The sequence below is a fragment of the Cryptomeria japonica genome, chromosome 2 (assembly GCF_030272615.1).
Source record: "Cryptomeria japonica chromosome 2, Sugi_1.0, whole genome shotgun sequence".
Classification (NCBI taxonomy): Eukaryota; Viridiplantae; Streptophyta; class Pinopsida; order Cupressales; family Cupressaceae; genus Cryptomeria; species Cryptomeria japonica.
The window spans coordinates 27477116-27495442 of NC_081406.1; the positions used below are offsets into that span (position 1 = coordinate 27477116).

The following is an 18327-nucleotide window of genomic DNA, read 5'->3' on the forward strand; positions in this document are numbered from 1 at the left end:
GTAATAATAGGTTTCTTAGGAGTGCAAAAAGAATCATTAGCATAACCACCTTGAACCACTAAGATAGGCTTATTTAAAGGTTGAGAATTTTGAGAAGGACAAGCACCTTGGATAGTGAAGAGAGGTTTGTTAGGTGTCTCATTCACATGTATCAAATTGATTAAGGATGGCTTAGAGGAATGAACAAAAGTGTTGGAAGAATTGTTGATAGTCTTCTCTTGTACTAAAATATTATCACAGATCAAATCAATTTTAGGAGAGAGACAAGGGATAGGCATTGATGTTCTAGTAGGAAGAGTAATACTAGGAAAGGCCATATCATCCTCTGTCATCAAAGGATCTACATGGGGAATAAACTCTCTAGGAGAAGGATCAACATTAGTCTCTAAAGTCTCCCTTTTGAGAGGGAGATCTTTGAAAGAAATGTTAACCATCTTGCTTTGAACTAGGGTATCCTTATGAGTAGAACCAAGTTGAGGAGAGGGAGATGCTTTATTTTTAGAGGGAGAAAAATTGAGATTCAAGGAAGGTGAGAAAATATAAAGAGAGTTTTCAATCTTGATTTCATCCCCTTTGGCTAGGGTTCTCTCATGGGGTAGAGAATAATCTTCATCTTCTTCTAATGGTTCATCCCAAATAGTGAAGTGGTTGAAAGGAATGTTTGAAGTATTGTCAATTTCGGGAGAGGAGATAACTTTGTTTATTAATTCCTCATCCTTAGGAGGGAGAGCATCAATAGATGTGTTAAACTCATCCTCTTTCCTCAAAATATGTTCAATGTGATCTTTAGGGGAGAGAGAATTAAGGAAATTGCTTATTATTTCATCTTCTTTCTCTAAGGGATGCTTATGGGTAAGACAAACATTAGGAGAAGGGTAAGCATTTATCATTAATTCATCATCTCTAGTGGGAATTTTGTTGGAAAAGGAAATACCATCACTAGGAAATGTAGGGATCATGTCATCTTCTTGCACAAAAGGATCCTCATGAAGGGAGTGTTTTTTAGGAGGAACATGAACAGACTTCTCCAAAGATTCATGCTTAGGAAGGAGATCTTTGAAAGAAGTGTTCATAACCTCTTGTTGCACTAACATGCCCCCATTGGAAGGACCAACTTTAGGAGAAAATAAGTCAATGTCCATCAATACCTTTTCACTTAGAGAGGCATCCTGTAGGGAAGGTGAAGTAACATTAAGAAAGGTGTTTATGATATCATTCTCTTCCTCTAGGATAGCTAAATAGGAAGGGCACATTTTAGGAGAGTTGTCAAGATCACTCTTAAAGTCTTCATCCTTAGAGCATGGGAGAGTCTCAAAGGGATTGGTAGCAACTCTTTTAGGCACTAAAATGTTGTTATAGATGGGGGGAGGTTCCTTAGGAGAAGGAAAAATTGAAACAACGGAAGCTAACCCATTATCACATCTATGAGATGAATGCATCATGACAACAATTTTCCTCTTTCAAATGATAACACATGCAAAATAGAAGGAAATGTTTAATTTTAACCAATGCAAGCACTTAGAATGTAGATTTAGAACATGAAATTTATGATTCAAATGAGTTCCTAAATCAGATTTGAAATTATTGATCCAAATTAAGCTATCCACAAGTTCAACTTTGAATTGAAAAATTAGGGTTTTAACAAAAAATTCCTCTAAATTTTTTTAATCTTGCAAGAAATTAAAACTTGTAAATACAAATTTGAATTTTAAATAGCATAAACACTCAAATTTGAAAACATAAATCAGAATTAGAGAAGATTGGAGTTCACGTCGGGTTCACCAAAATGTGTAGGAGAAAAAGTGACACTAAGCAAACATGCCCTAATCTCACTTTCAATCACACATTTGTGGAATGCGAAAGAGCCTAGAGGTATCACACAATTGGCTACTTCTTTTTGTGGAAGAGAGAGCCACGGGCTACCTATTAGGATTTCTATTCCTTTGTTGTAATTGAAAGATAAAATGATGCAAGTTCAATCCCTAACCCCAAAGTGCAAGTATGAACTAATAACAAGATTGCAGAATTGAACTTAAACAATGGAAAGCTGTAAACACAAGGACAAGGCAAGAATGCAAATGCGTACCCGGAGTTAAAATCTGACTGAAAATGTTCGGGATGGGGGCGCTGGCGCCACTGTCCTGATTCTGCCCCTGAAACTGCTCCGGAAACTGCTGTTTTTGCACTCTAGAAAAGCTGTCAAAAATGCTGAAAATGTTGTCTGTCAGGAGGACCAGGGCGCCCAGCGCCCCTGTCCTGATCTTTTGCTCTGAAATTTTGTGGGAAGGTCGGTCTCAGTCTGCTTTTCCTAGATCTGCAACCTGCGGCGTCGTCTGAGTCCCGAAACCTGCACTTATATCTGAAAAGGTGTTTGGGCAGCTATATAGGGTTTTTCCTTAGTCAAACCCCCGCTTCGGTGATTTCCATCTCCACGAATAGCCAAATTGTATTGTAAAATGTATTGTGTGTGCAGACCTATTGTGTGTGCAAGGTCCTTAAATGCAAGAAAGCAAACTAGAGCAACCTAGAAAGTAAACCCTAATTGCTTGTAAATGATAATGTAAATACTCTAAATCAAGATGCAAAGTGATCTAAAGCATGAATAAAGGATATATTGAAGCTTATGCAAAGACATGAAAACAACATGAAATCATACCCAACCCTCAAGGGAGGAGTACAAGCCAATCTTCAGTCGGTAATCTCCTATTGCTCTTCAATGTCTTCAAAGCCCTAAATGGATGAATGAAATCGATGAATGCTTGATGAATGGATGTTGAATGTTGTTGAAGGATGTTGAATGTTGTTGAAGTCTTCGAAGATCTGCTCTTTCACTGCATATGAGGTCCTTGAAAGCCAAAATTCCGGATCCTTTCAAATGAAGAAAGAGAGCTCTTATGTAGGAAACCCTAGATCGTAATTTCGTCTTTTGGCCGACCTAGAGATTGAATATCCTGCCAATTTCTTGGGGTTAAGCTTTATTTTATGATTGGATCGTGCTCCTAAAATTTCGGGAAAAATGTCCGGGACCATGTGCACTCCGGGCGCCATGGTCCCAACAACTTTTCACCAAATTTTCAGGGCCGTCGGATATGATGATTTTAGAGAGAATCCCGAAGTTACAGGTGATTTCGAGATGTTTTGACCCCCAAAATCAAGCCCCCAAGTTCAAAATAGGACCTAATTAGGGTTTTTGATTAAATGATGTATTGGAAGAATAAAGTGAAAAGGGCACACTTTAATGAAAGGGCCCAATTTTATGATATGGAAGATGATGAAATAGAACCTTAGACCTAATTAATTTAATTAATTAAGTGCTAAAGGGGAAATGCAATGCAAAATGCAAAATGCGCCAAGGCAGGTGCTAAACTAGGTGTGAAATTGTACCACCCTAGCAAGTGCGTACAATTTACGACGCTACATCATGGTTGAAGCCCTGGGTCGGGACATCAAGAAAGCCTCCTTTTCTAGTTTAATTGGGGGTATCAATGTCACTAGCAACATACAGATCACTCACCAATAGTTCACAAATGACACTATGTTGTATGGGTTGGCCAACAAAAAAGAAGCTAGACAATTTATCAAAATCCTCTCTTAGTATGCCAAGGCATTAGGCTAAGAAGTCAAGCATAGCAAGTCAAAGGTTTTCTTCATCAATACCTAGCCTAGGAAAGTAATTGAAATATTGAATCTACTTGATTTCAGAAAGTTTTCTCTCCCATGCACTTATCTGGGTCTCTCGTTGGATAAGGGTTTGCGAAACACCAAGTTGTGGTATCCGCTGAAAGACAAAATGGAGAAAAGATTGATCTCTTGGAAAGGTACATCGTTATCCTAGGCAGGAAGGATATTAATGTTGAGGACAGTCATATCTTCTCTTCCTATTTACCTCCTTTTGTATCTAGCCCTCTCCGCTAGAGCCAATAAGGTTATTACTCAAAAAATGAGGAAGTTCTTCTGGCAATGACTATCAAACAAGGACAAGGTAGCTCTTATCTTATGGGAGAAATTTTGCAAACCAAAAGAATATGGATTTGTTGGGCTTTGAAATCAGGTTTGGCACTACTAAGCTCATGGAGCTAAACTAATTTGGAAAATGATTAGACAGCCACACCTAAAATGGGTGAGAATTCTTCAAGCCAAATATCTAATTAGCACTGATAACACAAAGATTGTCAGAATTAGCAATTTGCCTAAGGGCTCTAGAGTTTGGAATTTTATGTTAAATTGCAAACCTTTGATCTTGAAACATCTAACTTGGAATATTCATAGTGGAGGCAATGCCCTCTTTTGGGAAGATTCTTGGTGTGGCTATCTTGGTATAGAAAGTCTAATTGATATTGAGAAAACCAAGGAAAATCCTAAATATATTGGGTGGATAAGGTTATAGATTACATCATCACTCATCAAGATATGTTGTCCCTTGGTCGAGATTGGAAGGATTTCAAATTCGTTCCTTTGCCAACACAAGAAGTTGGAGCCTTGAGCAACATCATCTCACAAAAGAAGATGACCTTTCGAGTGGGGGGGGATAAACTTATTTGGACAAGAGGTAAAAATGGAGAATATAGTGCAAAAGATGGTTATAGATTGCTCTCAAGGAGTGAAGATCAAGCTAAGATAGAAGATGATTATAGATTGTTCTCAAGGAGTGAAGATCAAGCTAAGATAGACATTCCAATCAAATTGTGTTGGGATAAACAATGTGTGCCAAGAAAATGAACTTATTCTCAGGAATCCTTGTAGAAAAGGTTTCTAACTACAAATAAGTTTAAAGAGGATGGGCTTTGGGGGTCCCTCTAGATGCATCCTTTTGAAGAAGGAGGAAGAGTCAGTTGATCACCTTTTCATCAATTACTCCTTTTCCCAAGAATGCTAGCAATGGATGTGTGCCAAACTAGGACGGGTTACTACATTACCCAATGACATTTTGAGCCTATTTCAATGTTGGCCACTAAGAAATGGAGTTGGACTACTTGGTTGCCTATGGAAGATTTTTCCCTCTCTCTTGATTTGGGAAATATGGAAAGAAAGGAACAAGATAATTTTTGAAGATAGAGAAATGTCTTTAGCATCCTTTCAGAACAAAGTGGAGGATGTAGTGGCAGAGGTTGCTAATCATTTTTCATCCACTTAGATTTCAAGCTAGCGGACATTCACAGAATGGGATGGTCAAATGAGATTCAGATGGTATGGTCTAAGAGTGCATGCATTAGTTGGGAAGGGTTGTATGGGAGGGAATTATGTCAGAAGGTTGGCCAATTGGTCACCTCCCAAGTTTGGGTGGTATAAACTAAACTTTGATGGAGCTTCCATGGGTAACCTAGGCCCCTCTAGGGCTGGATGTATAATTAGAATGTGTCATTGGCATATTAGCAACTCCCCTTGAAGAAAATACCAACGACATAGCCAAATTTAGTGTTGTTATTTTGAGCCTACTTTTCTGCAAGGACTTGGAGATCAAGGATGTTGAGATAGAATGTAACTCAACCTTAGTTGTCAATGCAATTAGAAAGGGTGCTAGCCCCAACTTGAAACTCAATGCTCTGCTCAAAATGGCACTGGAGATCCTAACACCTTTTTAGAGATTTCACAATCAATCATACCTATAGGGAAGCAAACAAAGAGGCAAATGAATTGTCCAATCAGGTGGTCAATGGGATCGTCTTTGAATGTATTAGGCCATTGGAAAACCAGTGAATTAGATTTCTCCATTTAGTCATTATAGATGAGATGGAGTTTTGACTCATTCATGGTGTTTTGAGGATGTGTCCTAATTATGATTTGAAGTTAGTAATCTTCACTCTCTCACAGTGATATTTAGATGGCAGGGTGTTTAAAAAAGAAATAAAAACATAAATATATAAATAATTAAAAGACATGCTCGGTTAATGATTTCTCTAGACGATGGCGGCTATTCTTAATGGCTCTTCCCAAATGTCGAAGAGCAGATGGTATATGATAACTTAAGGAATGACAACATTATTCCTCATCAATGATATGATCTCAATCTTCAAGGACTTCTATATGCTCCACATTTATTTGACCATTATGATTTCTAGTCTCAATTTGGCAAGGTAGAGAGCACATTTCTCTATAAATCACCCCTCGGCCTCTTCATTAGCATCATATCCTTGAGTCCTACCTTGGCCTTTCAAATTGCTCCTCTGCATTCCATTTCTATGCTCATGGATTCACCTATTTGCCTAGTTTCTAATAAAAGACAAAAGTCTTTTTTAGGGAAAATATGAATAAACATTTGCTTTTTTGTCATGAAGTATTCCCATCCCCTCATCCTGCATGCAGTCAAGAAAATTTTGGGTGAAGATTGTTTAATAGCAGACCATAGATACAACATAAATACGGATATCATTGTCGTATTTTTGGCTGCTATTATCTCAGTTGGGGAACCCAAGGTGACGGTAGGGCTTCTATGTCAAAAGCTCTTTAAAGGCTTCTTTTTGGGAGAAATGGATGTGGTAATTGCTAACATCGATGAGAACCATCGTATTCCCAAGCCAAAGGACTACTTTGTTGTCCGTCATGGAAGTCCTGAGGTCAAGAGGTTTCCAATCCTCGTTGGAGTGCTCGTGGACGTCTTTGAGGAAAGAAGGGTGGGGATTAATAGAAACATGAGATTGCTATAGAAGCTTTTGGGCCTGAAACTCAATGAGGGTGGAGATTGGATTAAGGTCTACCTGTGTGCTAAAGGGCTAAACAATGATGACGAGGGTGAGGAATTTAGCACAGACATTGTGGAAGCTAATGAAGATGGTATAGAAGATGCTAACTGTCTTAGCCCGAGCCATGGCAACTCTTAATTTCTCCTATGTCAACTCTTCATTTCCCCTATTCGCTTTTTTTCATGGTTTAAATACTACGTTACCCCAAGTTTTCGGGATGGGTGACGGGGGGACGAGTTTCTGGGATGGCAAATTTTTTTGCCAAATTTGGGGAGGGGGGGATAACAAAGGGGACGGCTATATAAAATATAGGGAAAATTTAAAATATATAGGAAAATTCTAAATGTTCATATGAAAACATGGATAAAGCATGTGTATGATAATATGAAAATATGAAAACATGGATATAGCATGTGTATGATACTATGAAAACATGGATATAGCATGTGTATGATACTATGAAAACATTTTAGAATGCAAACATCGAACATACAACATTATCAATAGACTCAATAGTCAATACTCAATATGCACTCATAATTCAGAATTTCAATTCATTCACATTGTCAATATGCATATCATAATAGATATTAAAGAAATAACATACAAAATGCCCAAAGGCTGTACTGCTGCCATATTGTTTCATTTTCAATTGCGATATGGAAATCAAAATAGTACTAAGTAAATACTAAAAACTAAAAAGAAAAGTATAATGCTGCCCCTAATCTGCATCTCCTAACATTGCATCAAAATCAGAGTCCTTTGAGTCTATGCCACTATCCTGGTCAACGTCCACCTCATCCAATGGAATCCCAACCAATCCCCGCGGTGTCTCCTCTTCATCAACCTGGGCCACATCTTTGGGATCAACATCCCATCATAAAGCTGGAGTCTGTCGATACTCTGGAATCTGACGATCCTGAAGTCGAAGAGCACTATGCATGGCCACTAGCTTCTCCACTTGTCTAGAGGTAAGTCTATTCCTCTTGATAGAGTGGATAAAGCCATATGTGGACCAATTCCTCTTTGTAGCAGAGGAACTAGCAACCTGTGAAAGTAAGCGACTGGCAAGCAATTTCAATTGTGGTGTATCCCATGCCATGTCCACCATCCAATAGGGTCTCTTTGGGCTAATATAGCTATGTCCAACCTCGCCTGTGGTTTACTCAATGTAGGACCATGAAGATTTGTGAAGTCAAGGAATTGTGCACGAAGTATGGAAGCTTGCTCCTCTGTATATATCTTATCAATGGCTCGCGTGAACCCATCTAAAACCTCATCATTGTCACATGGAGGCAACCTTCCATCCTTTGGTGCATACCATTTGGGATTCAATGCATCGGCTGCCATATGAAGCGGGGTGTTCATTATGTTCCACCTTTGTGTCACAATGGGCCTAATATGTTGCTCATAGAACCCCAAAGTAGGATCCTTGGCCAAAATTGTTTGCTTAATCTTCCCAAGCATACTGTCAAATGTCTCATATATCTCTCCAAGACTAGGAGAGTCTATATCAGCATATCTAATGACATCTACAATAGGTGAGATGACAAAGCAAACATATCTGCAAGTGCAAAGTTCAAAGTATTAAAATTAGAATATGAAAATTAGCAATCTAAAACAATCAACAATTTGATAATAAAATCTTTAAATCGGTGATGTCTTACCTCACAGTGGACCACCAATTGTCATCAAGAATCTTTTGTTTGACAGATTTTCATTCAGTAGAGTTTGATTCCCTCCGTCTACCCCACTCAGGATTCACCACCATCAGTTGTAGAGGATCATGCACCTCAAGCATCCTCTCCAACAAGATGAAGTAAGTGGCATACCTACATTCATTAAAATAATAAAAAAATTAAGTGGCATATCTATATTTTATTCAATGAGAATTAAATTAAAAAATTGGAAGTTTGATACAAAATTAAGTGGCATTAGCAATTTAGAATACCTTGTTTCAATAGGTTTAAGGAACTCTTTCTTTGAAAATGATCTAAAGAGAGCAAGTGAGGTGTGGTGGTTCCAAATGAACATTTGAATGTCTCTAGCTTCTGCCACCACTTGCTTCATCCAATCTATTTTCCCTATGTCTTTTAATGCATTGTTCAATGCATGAACACAACATGGGGTCTAAAAGATGTGTTTGTAAGCACCCTCCACCATCAAACCTGTTGATTTGCACACATGTGTTGAATCAGTGATCACCTATACAACATTAGCAGCCCCAACCTCCTCTATGGCATCTCTCAAAATGCCAAACTGGAACTCTGCATCCTTACGCTTCCTTGAACAATCCACAACTTTCAAAAAATAAGAACCAGCAAGGCATGTGACAATGACATTGATGAGTGGCCGATGTCTAACATCAGTCCACCCATCCATCACAATAGAGCAACCTGTCCTCATCCAAGTTCGTTTCATATCCTCCATTAACACATTAACCTTGGAACACTCTCTATCTAAGAGAGTAGTCCGTAGCTTATGATCTCCAAGGGGTGTGAATGTGGGACTGAAAGAGGCTATATCCATGACCATTTGTTTGAAGTAAGAGGAACGTGCCACATGAAATGGGATGGCATTAGCATAAAAGAATCTACCAACTGATGACTTTGTAGCTTCATGTCCTTTTATATTAAACAAAGCTTCTACCGACCTTCCCTTATCACTCCTTACCTTCCTCTTTCCTCTTGTCTCAGTTTGACTACTGCCAATAGTGGATGTCATAGGCCCAGATGCTTGTGAAGATGCAAAAGAAGGTGTTAGGGCTGCCCCACTTTGTTTCCCCATTTCAGTGTCCATATGCAATCTCTGACACTCTATCCTCTCCTCATCTATTAACTTTGGACAAGCTATGACCCCATGACCTAAAACACCCAAGAAGTGAGACTTTACCCTTGTGTAGCTGCCCCTAAATTCTTTCAAACAAACATGACAACTCCACACCCTACTCCCTCTAGATTTTTTTTTCCCTTCACCACTAGGCCTAGGTGTAGCAAATTAGAGAAGAGGCTTGTCTTTATTAAAAGGGCCTTTTGCATATGTGCTCATAATTATTGAAGGGCATTTAAATATGTTAGGTTGCTGCCCACTACTTCTTTCAGTCTTAGCACTTCCCCCTGTATTTCCACCAACCACTTCCACTTCATTGTCACTATTACTGTCAGTCCCACTGCTGCTCATTGTTTTTTATTTTGATTCTTTGAATGAACTGATAAAAAAAAAAAAAAGTCAGACATTTATCTCATCATGATAATATATCAGATGCTAATTTGCTAAACGATTCTCAAATTTTTTTTAAGTTTACTATTTTATTAAAAATTTAAAATAGATAATCATAAAACTTAAAAGTTAAAACTATAAATAAAAATAATAAATTTAAAAATTTCAACTCTTAGTCTTTATCCACTGGGAATGACTGGTGAATAAACAGAAAACTTAAAAGTTAAAACTAAAAGCCTTAAAAAAAAATTGCATACCTTGCCAAATTTTGCCAATTTGCAGCAACCTGAAGACCAAAAAGAAAGTTGAAATCCAGAATCCTCCTTAACCCTAGGCGATGGTTATCTCAAACTTGTTCTTTTTATGATATAATCATATACGATATATGATTTTATCGTATGTGATTATATCATACGATATATAATCATATATCGTATGGTATAATCAGAGTAATAAATCTTTTAATACTTAAGAATTAAATTTATAAATTTATTAAATTATGAATATTTTATTATTTATTTATTTTTATTTTCTATTTATAATTTTAAATTTTAAAATTTATTAATTTTAATTTTTTTAATGTTTGGTATGAATTATGAAACAATAAAACATAGATATAAAAAATTAAAAATTAAAAACCATTAACATTAACAATTAATTTAACAATTTATTATTTAATATTTTATTATTTTAATAATTTATTAATTTAATTTAATTTATTTTGATTATTTTAATATTTTAATTTTATTATTTTAATTATTTTATTTTATTTTATTTAATATAGATAGTCGTATTTGATTTTATAACTATTCAAATTTAATAATGAAAAAAAATTAAAATTAAAAATTATTAATTAATAGTCATTTTTTTAATTTTTTAATTTTTCAATATAGAGGGTCAATGTTTGAAAAATAATAAATTATAAATATAGATAGTCATATTTTCAATAATTTATTAATTTTTTATAACTATTTTGAAAAAATTGAATTTATAGAGGGGCATATTAGAAAAATTTAAAAAAATTTACAAAAATTGAAAATAAATATTTTTCCCTAGCCCTAGATGTGGGGGACGTCTAGCCATCCTCGGGATGGCTGGGACGTCCCCAATCTATCCCCAGCCGTTCCCGGGACGTACGGACGTCCCCTAAAAAATTTGGCAATTTGGGGACGGGGGAGGGGACATCCCCTAGCCGTCCCCAAGTCCCCGAAACGTCCCCGGGACTGGGACGAGGGTTTTCAGGTAGGGGACGCGTCCCCGGGTTTCCCAGTTTAAATAGTATTTTGGCCTCTGTCCTTTAAACTATAGTCAGGGGCATTTTGAGCTTTATGTTGTTTTGTCCTCCTCATTATCTGATGGCTTTTAGTTGCAGGCCTGATATCATATTATAAAGGCTTTTTGTATAGGACAATCTTTGGGAAATTTTGATAATACATGCCCCTATCATATGATCTGCAGTTGTTCTAGAGCTCTGCTCAACCCTCTGCAACTTTTGTATATTTTAAAAATATAATATAAATCTCTGGATTCAACTTTTTACCAATTAAAAAAAAGTTAATTTTAATAAATTTATTAAAATTAAAGTTAAATTTTTGGTGCCCAATAATAATATTTCTTTTATGTCTTTTAGATGTATTTAAGATATTTATGCTAGTTTATAATATAAGATTTAATCTTCTTAATAAGAAAAATGAGTCTCTAATCTTACAAATCAAATATTTGAAAACTATTTCTTTAACAAATAATATATAAATGATAAAAATAGAATAGATATTTTAAATACATCTATTTAAAGAAATGTTGAGATAGAGCTATTTTATTTACTTTAAAATTATTTTATTTTATTTTACTTTAAACTATATTCACGACATGCAAAGATATTTAAATTCTATTGTATTTGCATTTATTTTTTCCCAAATACAATTTTTTATTCTAATTTTCTAAAATTTAATTATAATTTGAATATTTATATTTTAAATGTCTTATCATTATTTTAAAAATGATAATATAATATAATGGTGAGTCGAGGAGGACTCTCGAGCAATGGAGGCACATCAAACCAAGGTGATGATTAAGGTTTGTTCCAATTCGACATGGACAAGCTTCTTAGTTTTATGGACAGGTTCGTTTCAAGCAGAAACCTCAACTTAGTGCTTAGTGGACTCCAAGTGGAGCTTGAGAGGATTCACAAGAAAGAGGGCATGGAAAACCCTTCTTTATTCACCCAAAAAATAGATTTTAGTCGCAACATCTATACCAACGATGGGGATATGCAAAACTTTTTAGAAGTCTTGTTAACTTTTAAAAGCTAGAAGAGAAGTTCTAGCATCCTAAGGAGGGGGAAACATTTACAGATACTGAATAGGTCAGTGTTCAAACCCACAAAAATAGGGTTCTTTCCTTAAAAATAAATCACCCTAAGTGAAGAGATTCTATGACTTTTGAAAGAAAAAACATATTTCATGAAATGGATTGGTGACTAGTTGGCCTTTTTTAGAGTAAGAAAATGATGTGATGAATAGTGGGAGAAAAAGTTTGATTTGAAAATGCTCCCTAATGGGTTTTTTTTTGGCAATTTGTGAGAATTCTCATGAGAAGCAATGGATTTTAAACAATGGTTCTTTTTTAATGGAGGGAAATGGTTTTTTTTTTATCAAGGATTGGTCACCAAACTTCAATCTACTAAAAGCTTCCATTAATGAGATCCATGTTTGGATTCTCTTATACAACCTCCCTTAAGAATATCAGGAGACGAAAACGCTTTGAGCTATTGGTAACAAGTTGGGCAGGTTCATTAAGGTTGATGAAGCTCTAGAATGCAAGGACTACAATATGTATGCAAGGATTTGCATTTAATTGAAGCCTCATCCTCATCTTCCTCGATAAATATAAATCTGATCCCATGAAGGGGTGCAGAGACAACAAATTGAAGTTGAAGACATGGTGGAAAATTGTAGGATTTGTAAAGGTTTAGGGCATTCATCTAAAGAATGTATCAAAGATAAAAAGAGGTAAAGGACAAGAGAAAGACATCATTCTCAATAAGCTCGTTAATCTGTTAGGATCTGTTGGGGAGAAAGTAATGCATCAACCTGTGGAGATTGGCAACTTCACTAAAATAGGGGAAACTTCTCGACTAGAGGCTCAAGAGGAAATAAGGTTGGAGGAGGATTGGAATCAAAAGACCAAGTTGGGAATCTAGATAATGAGCAGCACAATGAAGTCTCAGCCTAAGTCTTGTGTGGAGATTCTTAAATCTAAAGAAGGGAATGAAATATCTTTGTCTTTTGAATAATATAGAAACTAAAGTAGCTAGTGAAAGATAGGTTGAGGTTTGTCCATCAGTGCAACAAGTATCCTCAAACCCGAGTAATCTGGACTTTGTGTTGGGCACAATATTTTGTAACAAAGTAGTGGATGTACATCCCCAACAAGCAAATTATATGATCCTATAGATAAATCATCCCATTTCCCCACTTACTAAAAACCTTGTGAGTTATCAAGGGGACGAAGCTCCCCTGGAGCTAGATCAAGTGAAAGACATTCATGAATCCCCATGAATCTCAAGAGTTCCCTCAGCAAGATTGCAAGGAGGCAACTTGAGAATCTACAAATTTTCCTTCAAAAGGCATTTCTGATATCAATTTTTCAGAGAAGAGGATGCTTTGGGACTAGATGATATTGAAGACATTTTGGGAAAAAAGAAATATCTACCAAACCCCTGCTTCTAATGAGAAAATCAAGATTGGGGAGAAGAAAAAGAAGGGTCCAAAATCAATCAGAATGAAACTAGAATTAGTAGGTAGTGTTAAAGGGAAGAGTAAACTTAGATCCAAGAAAGAATTCTCCCTTTTCAAGAAGTAATGAATCTTATTTCTTGGAATGTCAAGGGTTGCAATGCCCCTAACAAGAAGCATTTGATCAAGCAGTGTCATGAGTAGACACGTCCTAATGTGGTGATGTTACAAGAAACAAAAATGTTCGGGGAGGATGTGAATGTTTTGTTGTAGAAATGAAAGTTTTGGCAAGGGATTGTCTTTGAATCCAAGAATCCAAGGGGGCTTCAGGAGGGCTTGGATTCCTTTGGAATCCTAGAATAGATTTAATGTGAATGAGATTCTTCAAGAGAAAAATTTGTAGCTTGTGGATCTATACCTTTCCAAGCTCATTGAGGTGTTGCTAATCTTCAATGTCTATGCTCCAACGAGCATAGATCGAAAAAGGGATGTATGGCATCATATTTCTAAGGTAATTCAAAACCTTGAAGAGGCGCCCATAATTATTGGGGGTGATTTCAATGCCACTTTAGATTTATGGGACAAGAAAGGTGGAATTATTAGAATTGGTGCAATACAAATAAACATCCAATATTTTGTGACAAGTAATGGGTTAACAAAAGTAAATCCAAAAAATGGAGTTTTCACTTTTGCATAATCACCGAGAAGATTTCTCAAAGATAGATGAAAAGTTAGACAAATTTTTCTTGCCAAGCAAATGGGCTAATCTTTCATTAGTTTATGAAGTTTCCATCCCCCCCTTTTCAAGATCAAATAACTATCTGATTTCATTATTGATTCAAAATAACTTGATTATAATTTGTTCTCCTTTCAAATTTGATAAAATGTTGCTTCGTGTTGAAGGTTTAAGAGATCTCATTAGTGATTGGTGTCAAAACTCTCCATTTTATGAGGGCAAAAAAACTTACAATATTCTTCAAAAAACTTCAATATTTAAAAACTAGGTTGAAAGAATAGAATTGGGAGCATTTCAAGAATAAATTTAGTAAAAATTATAATACTAAAAAGGATTTAGTGGCCATCAACGAAAAAGTGATTAGGCATGGCATGACAAAGACAAAAAAATTAGAAGAGAAGGCCTTCCAATCAAGATATTTGGAGATTCTTGCAAGGGAAGAGACATATTGGTGTCAAAAGTCTAGGGAGTGTTGGCTTAAAGAAGGTGATCTAAATACAAAATTCTTCTATAATTCAATAAAGGTGAGAAGATCTCATAACAAGATTGTTGAGATTCGACATGTTGAGTGGCAATTTTTAACTAACAAGGATGATATGCATTTCTTTTCCAATCTTCTCACCAAGAATGCAAATGATGTTCAATTTGAGGAAACTCTAAATGTGATTCCAAATCTTACATCCCTTCAAAATAAGTAGTCTTTAAATGCCCCTATCAAGATGGATGAAGTTAAAATTGCTCTATTTTCTATGGAGGGAGATCGGGCCCCAGGTCTAGATGGTTTTCTAACCCTTTTCCTTTAGAAATTTTGGGATATCTAAAAGACAAACCTTTGGGAAGTTGTAGAAGAGTCTCGAGCATAATCTTATATGTCTCAAGGGACTTAAACAATACCTTCCTTTCTCTAGTTCATGAAAAGGATTCATCTTCAACATTTCAAGATTTTAAACCAATATCTTTATGTAACACATCTTACAAAGTGATATCCCAAGTGATGGCAAATAGATTGAAGAAAGTATTGGGTTCTATAATTCCAAAGGAACAAGGTGGTTTTGCACCAAATAGATCAATTGTTGAAGGTATTATCATTGCTCATGAGGTTTCTCATTCAGTTAGGAAAGCCAATATTGATCGAATGTTTGTTAAATTGGACATTAGTTAAATTTCCAAGTTTTTAGGGATTAAAACTAGTAAATTATTGGGTAGATTTGAAGGGATCCCATTATTTGTTGGTGCTAATAGATCTAATTTATGGAAAAGGTTGGTGGATAGTTGCCTTGGCAGGATGGAAGGATGTAAAAGTAAATGACTTACTTCAATAGGTCGTATTCTTTTGTTGAGGTCAGTAATTTTTGTTGTTCCCCTCTATTCAATGATGTGTTTGAAGATTCCTCCTAAAATCATCAAAGTAATTAAGAAAAATATGACAAAGTATTTGGGAATGGAAACCATGAAGTGGACAAAATTCCCCTATTAACATGGGATAAAATTTGCCAAATGAAAAATATTGGGGGTACGGGTTTGAGAAATTGGAGCCTAATGAACAAACCCATGGGTGCTAAATTTATTTGGAGCATATATAGTAATTTGAATTAAAAAAAGGGCTCAAAATTTAAAATCTAAATATCTTGACAATCAGTCCAAGGACAAAATTTTGACAATTGAAAAGCCCCACAAGGATTCCGCCATGTGTAAATTTTTAATGGCATGTTGACCAGTCATTACTAAACATCTTACTTGGCTTTTGGGAAATGGCATCTTAGCTTCTTTTTGGAATGATTCATGGGAGGGTCATTTGGCCTTAAGGGAGAACCTTGCTTATCAAGAAGTCAAATGAATAATTGAAGCTAAATGGAGCACCAAAGTTGCAGACTACCTAGAATCGTTTAGGGTGAACCGTAAGGAGGAGTGGTGTTGGAAATTTGTTGGTGGTTTGAATCTATCAAAAGAAAATACGGAGATGCTTCAAACTATTTTCTCTTCTAGGAGTCTCTTTAACCAGTACTCTAGATGAGATTATTTGGTGTAGCTCAAAACACAAAATATATCAATAAAGATAGATCACAAGGCTTGAATCGGTTGTTTTAGATTATGATAGGCCATACCATCTTTGTTGGAAGAAGTGTATTTTTCCCAAAGCCATATCTTTTGCATGGTTGGTTATCATAGGTCATATTCTCATAGGGAAAAGATTAAAAAAGATTGGATTCTCAGGTCAATTCAAGTGCACATTATGCAACAAAAATGATGAAACTTTAGATCATTTTCTTTTAAATTGTAAATTTGCATATGAGTGTTGGAGATTTGTAACTTTGAAACTAGAGTGGTTGACTCCTTTCCCACACTCATTGAAGGTGATGTTTCAATATTGGTTTGAGGAGAAAAAGAAATCCACCTTTTCTAGCATTTGGTAGGTGTCTCCACCTACTATTCTTTGGGAGTTATGGAATGAGAGAAACATGCACATCTTTTAGGTAAAAAAAGAGACACGGCTCACATGTGTATGAGAATAGAAAACACAATATCTGAATTGGTAAGCTTTGTTGCACCTCTTGTCAATTCCAACAAAATTCCTTTCAGTCATTGGGATAGTCAAATTTGGTGTAGGTGGCCTTTGCTTAAGTTTTGGCTTGTTAATGGGTCGCCTTTGGTTGATCCAATCAAATCCATTCATAAGAATGTAACTTGGCAAAATCCTGAGGAGGGATGGATTAAGTTTAATTTTGATGATGCCTCAAAGGGTAACCCTAGACCATTGAGGGTGAGATTGCAACATAAATGTCATTGCCTTAAAAAATTAATGGAAGATATAAATAATGAAGCAGAGGCTCAAGATGCCTCTTCGATTGTCAAAATAGCAAGACAATTTATGATCCTGAAATTATACCTAGAAGGTGATTCTTTGATTATTATCAACTCAATTATAAAAGGTGATGTGGTGGCATGGTGCCTGAAAAATTAAAAGTATAAGAAATAAATTATCAAACGATAATGAGATTAAAATATCGCATATAGGATGGGAGGGCAATGAAGTTGTCGACACCCTGTTCGATTAGGTAGTTGCGTTCAAGGAAGGCCAACCTATCAAGATCTTGGAGGACCTTTGGAAAATGCATTTTAAGGATGAATGCGATCATAAGCCACCAATTCAAAGTGTATTATATGAAGCATTAAGTCTCTGTCTTGCACACTGGGAATCGTGTGAAGTGGAATTTGAGTTGGTGGATGTTGGCTTTTGCCTCCTCATTAAGCTTTGTTACAATGTCTTTGGGAGAGGCGGTGAGTTGTGCAAAAACATTTCCGTGGAAGCAAATTTCACTCTTTTAACATGCATAAGGATTCATTGTATCATTATTAATTATTTAGAATGTTTGTATAATCAATATGGTTCACCTTTTTGGATCAATTTGCCTATCTTTCATGGTTTAGCTATTTTATTTTGTGTAATAGGTGTTTGATTACATGTGATCTTTGGGAGTTGTCAGGTTGAGGGATCAACTCCAACATAGTACTAGAGCTCCAAATTTTTAATTCCCTATCCATTTTTTAAAGATTCGGTCTTGAAGTTTTTTAATGCATTCTAGAACCAAACAAACCTAAATGCCCCAAAACCTATAAATTGATCGTCCAAATATTAAAAATGGAACAATTGGAATTTTTATCAAAAAAATTAGGGGCACAAAATCTAGTCCATTGATTTTCATATGGTTGTACAAGTTTCATACTATGGTACGAATCTGTATAATCCATATAAGTGTATTGTGATCTATGCCCACTACGCATCAACGATCTGCATTTTTTGGTTTTAGCATTCTTTTTTGTTTCCCGGACAATTTTTAATCAACAATGACGAGAATTTCTCTTTCCTAACGACAAATTTTCAATTTATAGGTGGATTTGATGTTTAGCGGAGATGTGTTGTTTTTAATTGACAAAATTTTAACTATGCGTGTCA

General features: G+C 35.7%; 1 protein-coding gene across 1 annotated transcript; it reads right to left on the reverse strand.

The window, feature by feature from the left end:
• Positions 1-7557: 7557 nt before the first annotated feature.
• LOC131858996 (uncharacterized) lies at positions 7558-8750 on the reverse strand. Its single transcript, XM_059212508.1, has 4 exons — positions 8632-8750; positions 8435-8512; positions 7831-8244; positions 7558-7744 (listed from the first exon to the last, which is right to left on the reverse strand). The coding sequence occupies exons 1-4, from the start codon at positions 8748-8750 to the stop codon at positions 7558-7560; spliced, it is 798 nt and encodes a 265-aa protein (XP_059068491.1).
• Positions 8751-18327: the final 9577 nt, after the last annotated feature.

What these genes read in the sequence shown, in the direction of transcription:
- LOC131858996 (XM_059212508.1), bottom strand. Translation starts at nt 8,750, where the DNA reads ATGAAGCAAGTGGTGGCAGAAGCTAGAGACATTCAAATGTTCATTTGG. An exon ending in CTTAAACCTATTGAAACAAG is followed by an intron (nt 8,513 to 8,631) that starts GTATTCTAAATT and finishes TAATGAATGTAG; the next exon opens with GTATGCCACTTACTTCATCT. An exon ending in CTGATGGTGGTGAATCCTGA is followed by an intron (nt 8,245 to 8,434) that starts GTGGGGTAGACG and finishes TTGCACTTGCAG; the next exon opens with ATATGTTTGCTTTGTCATCT.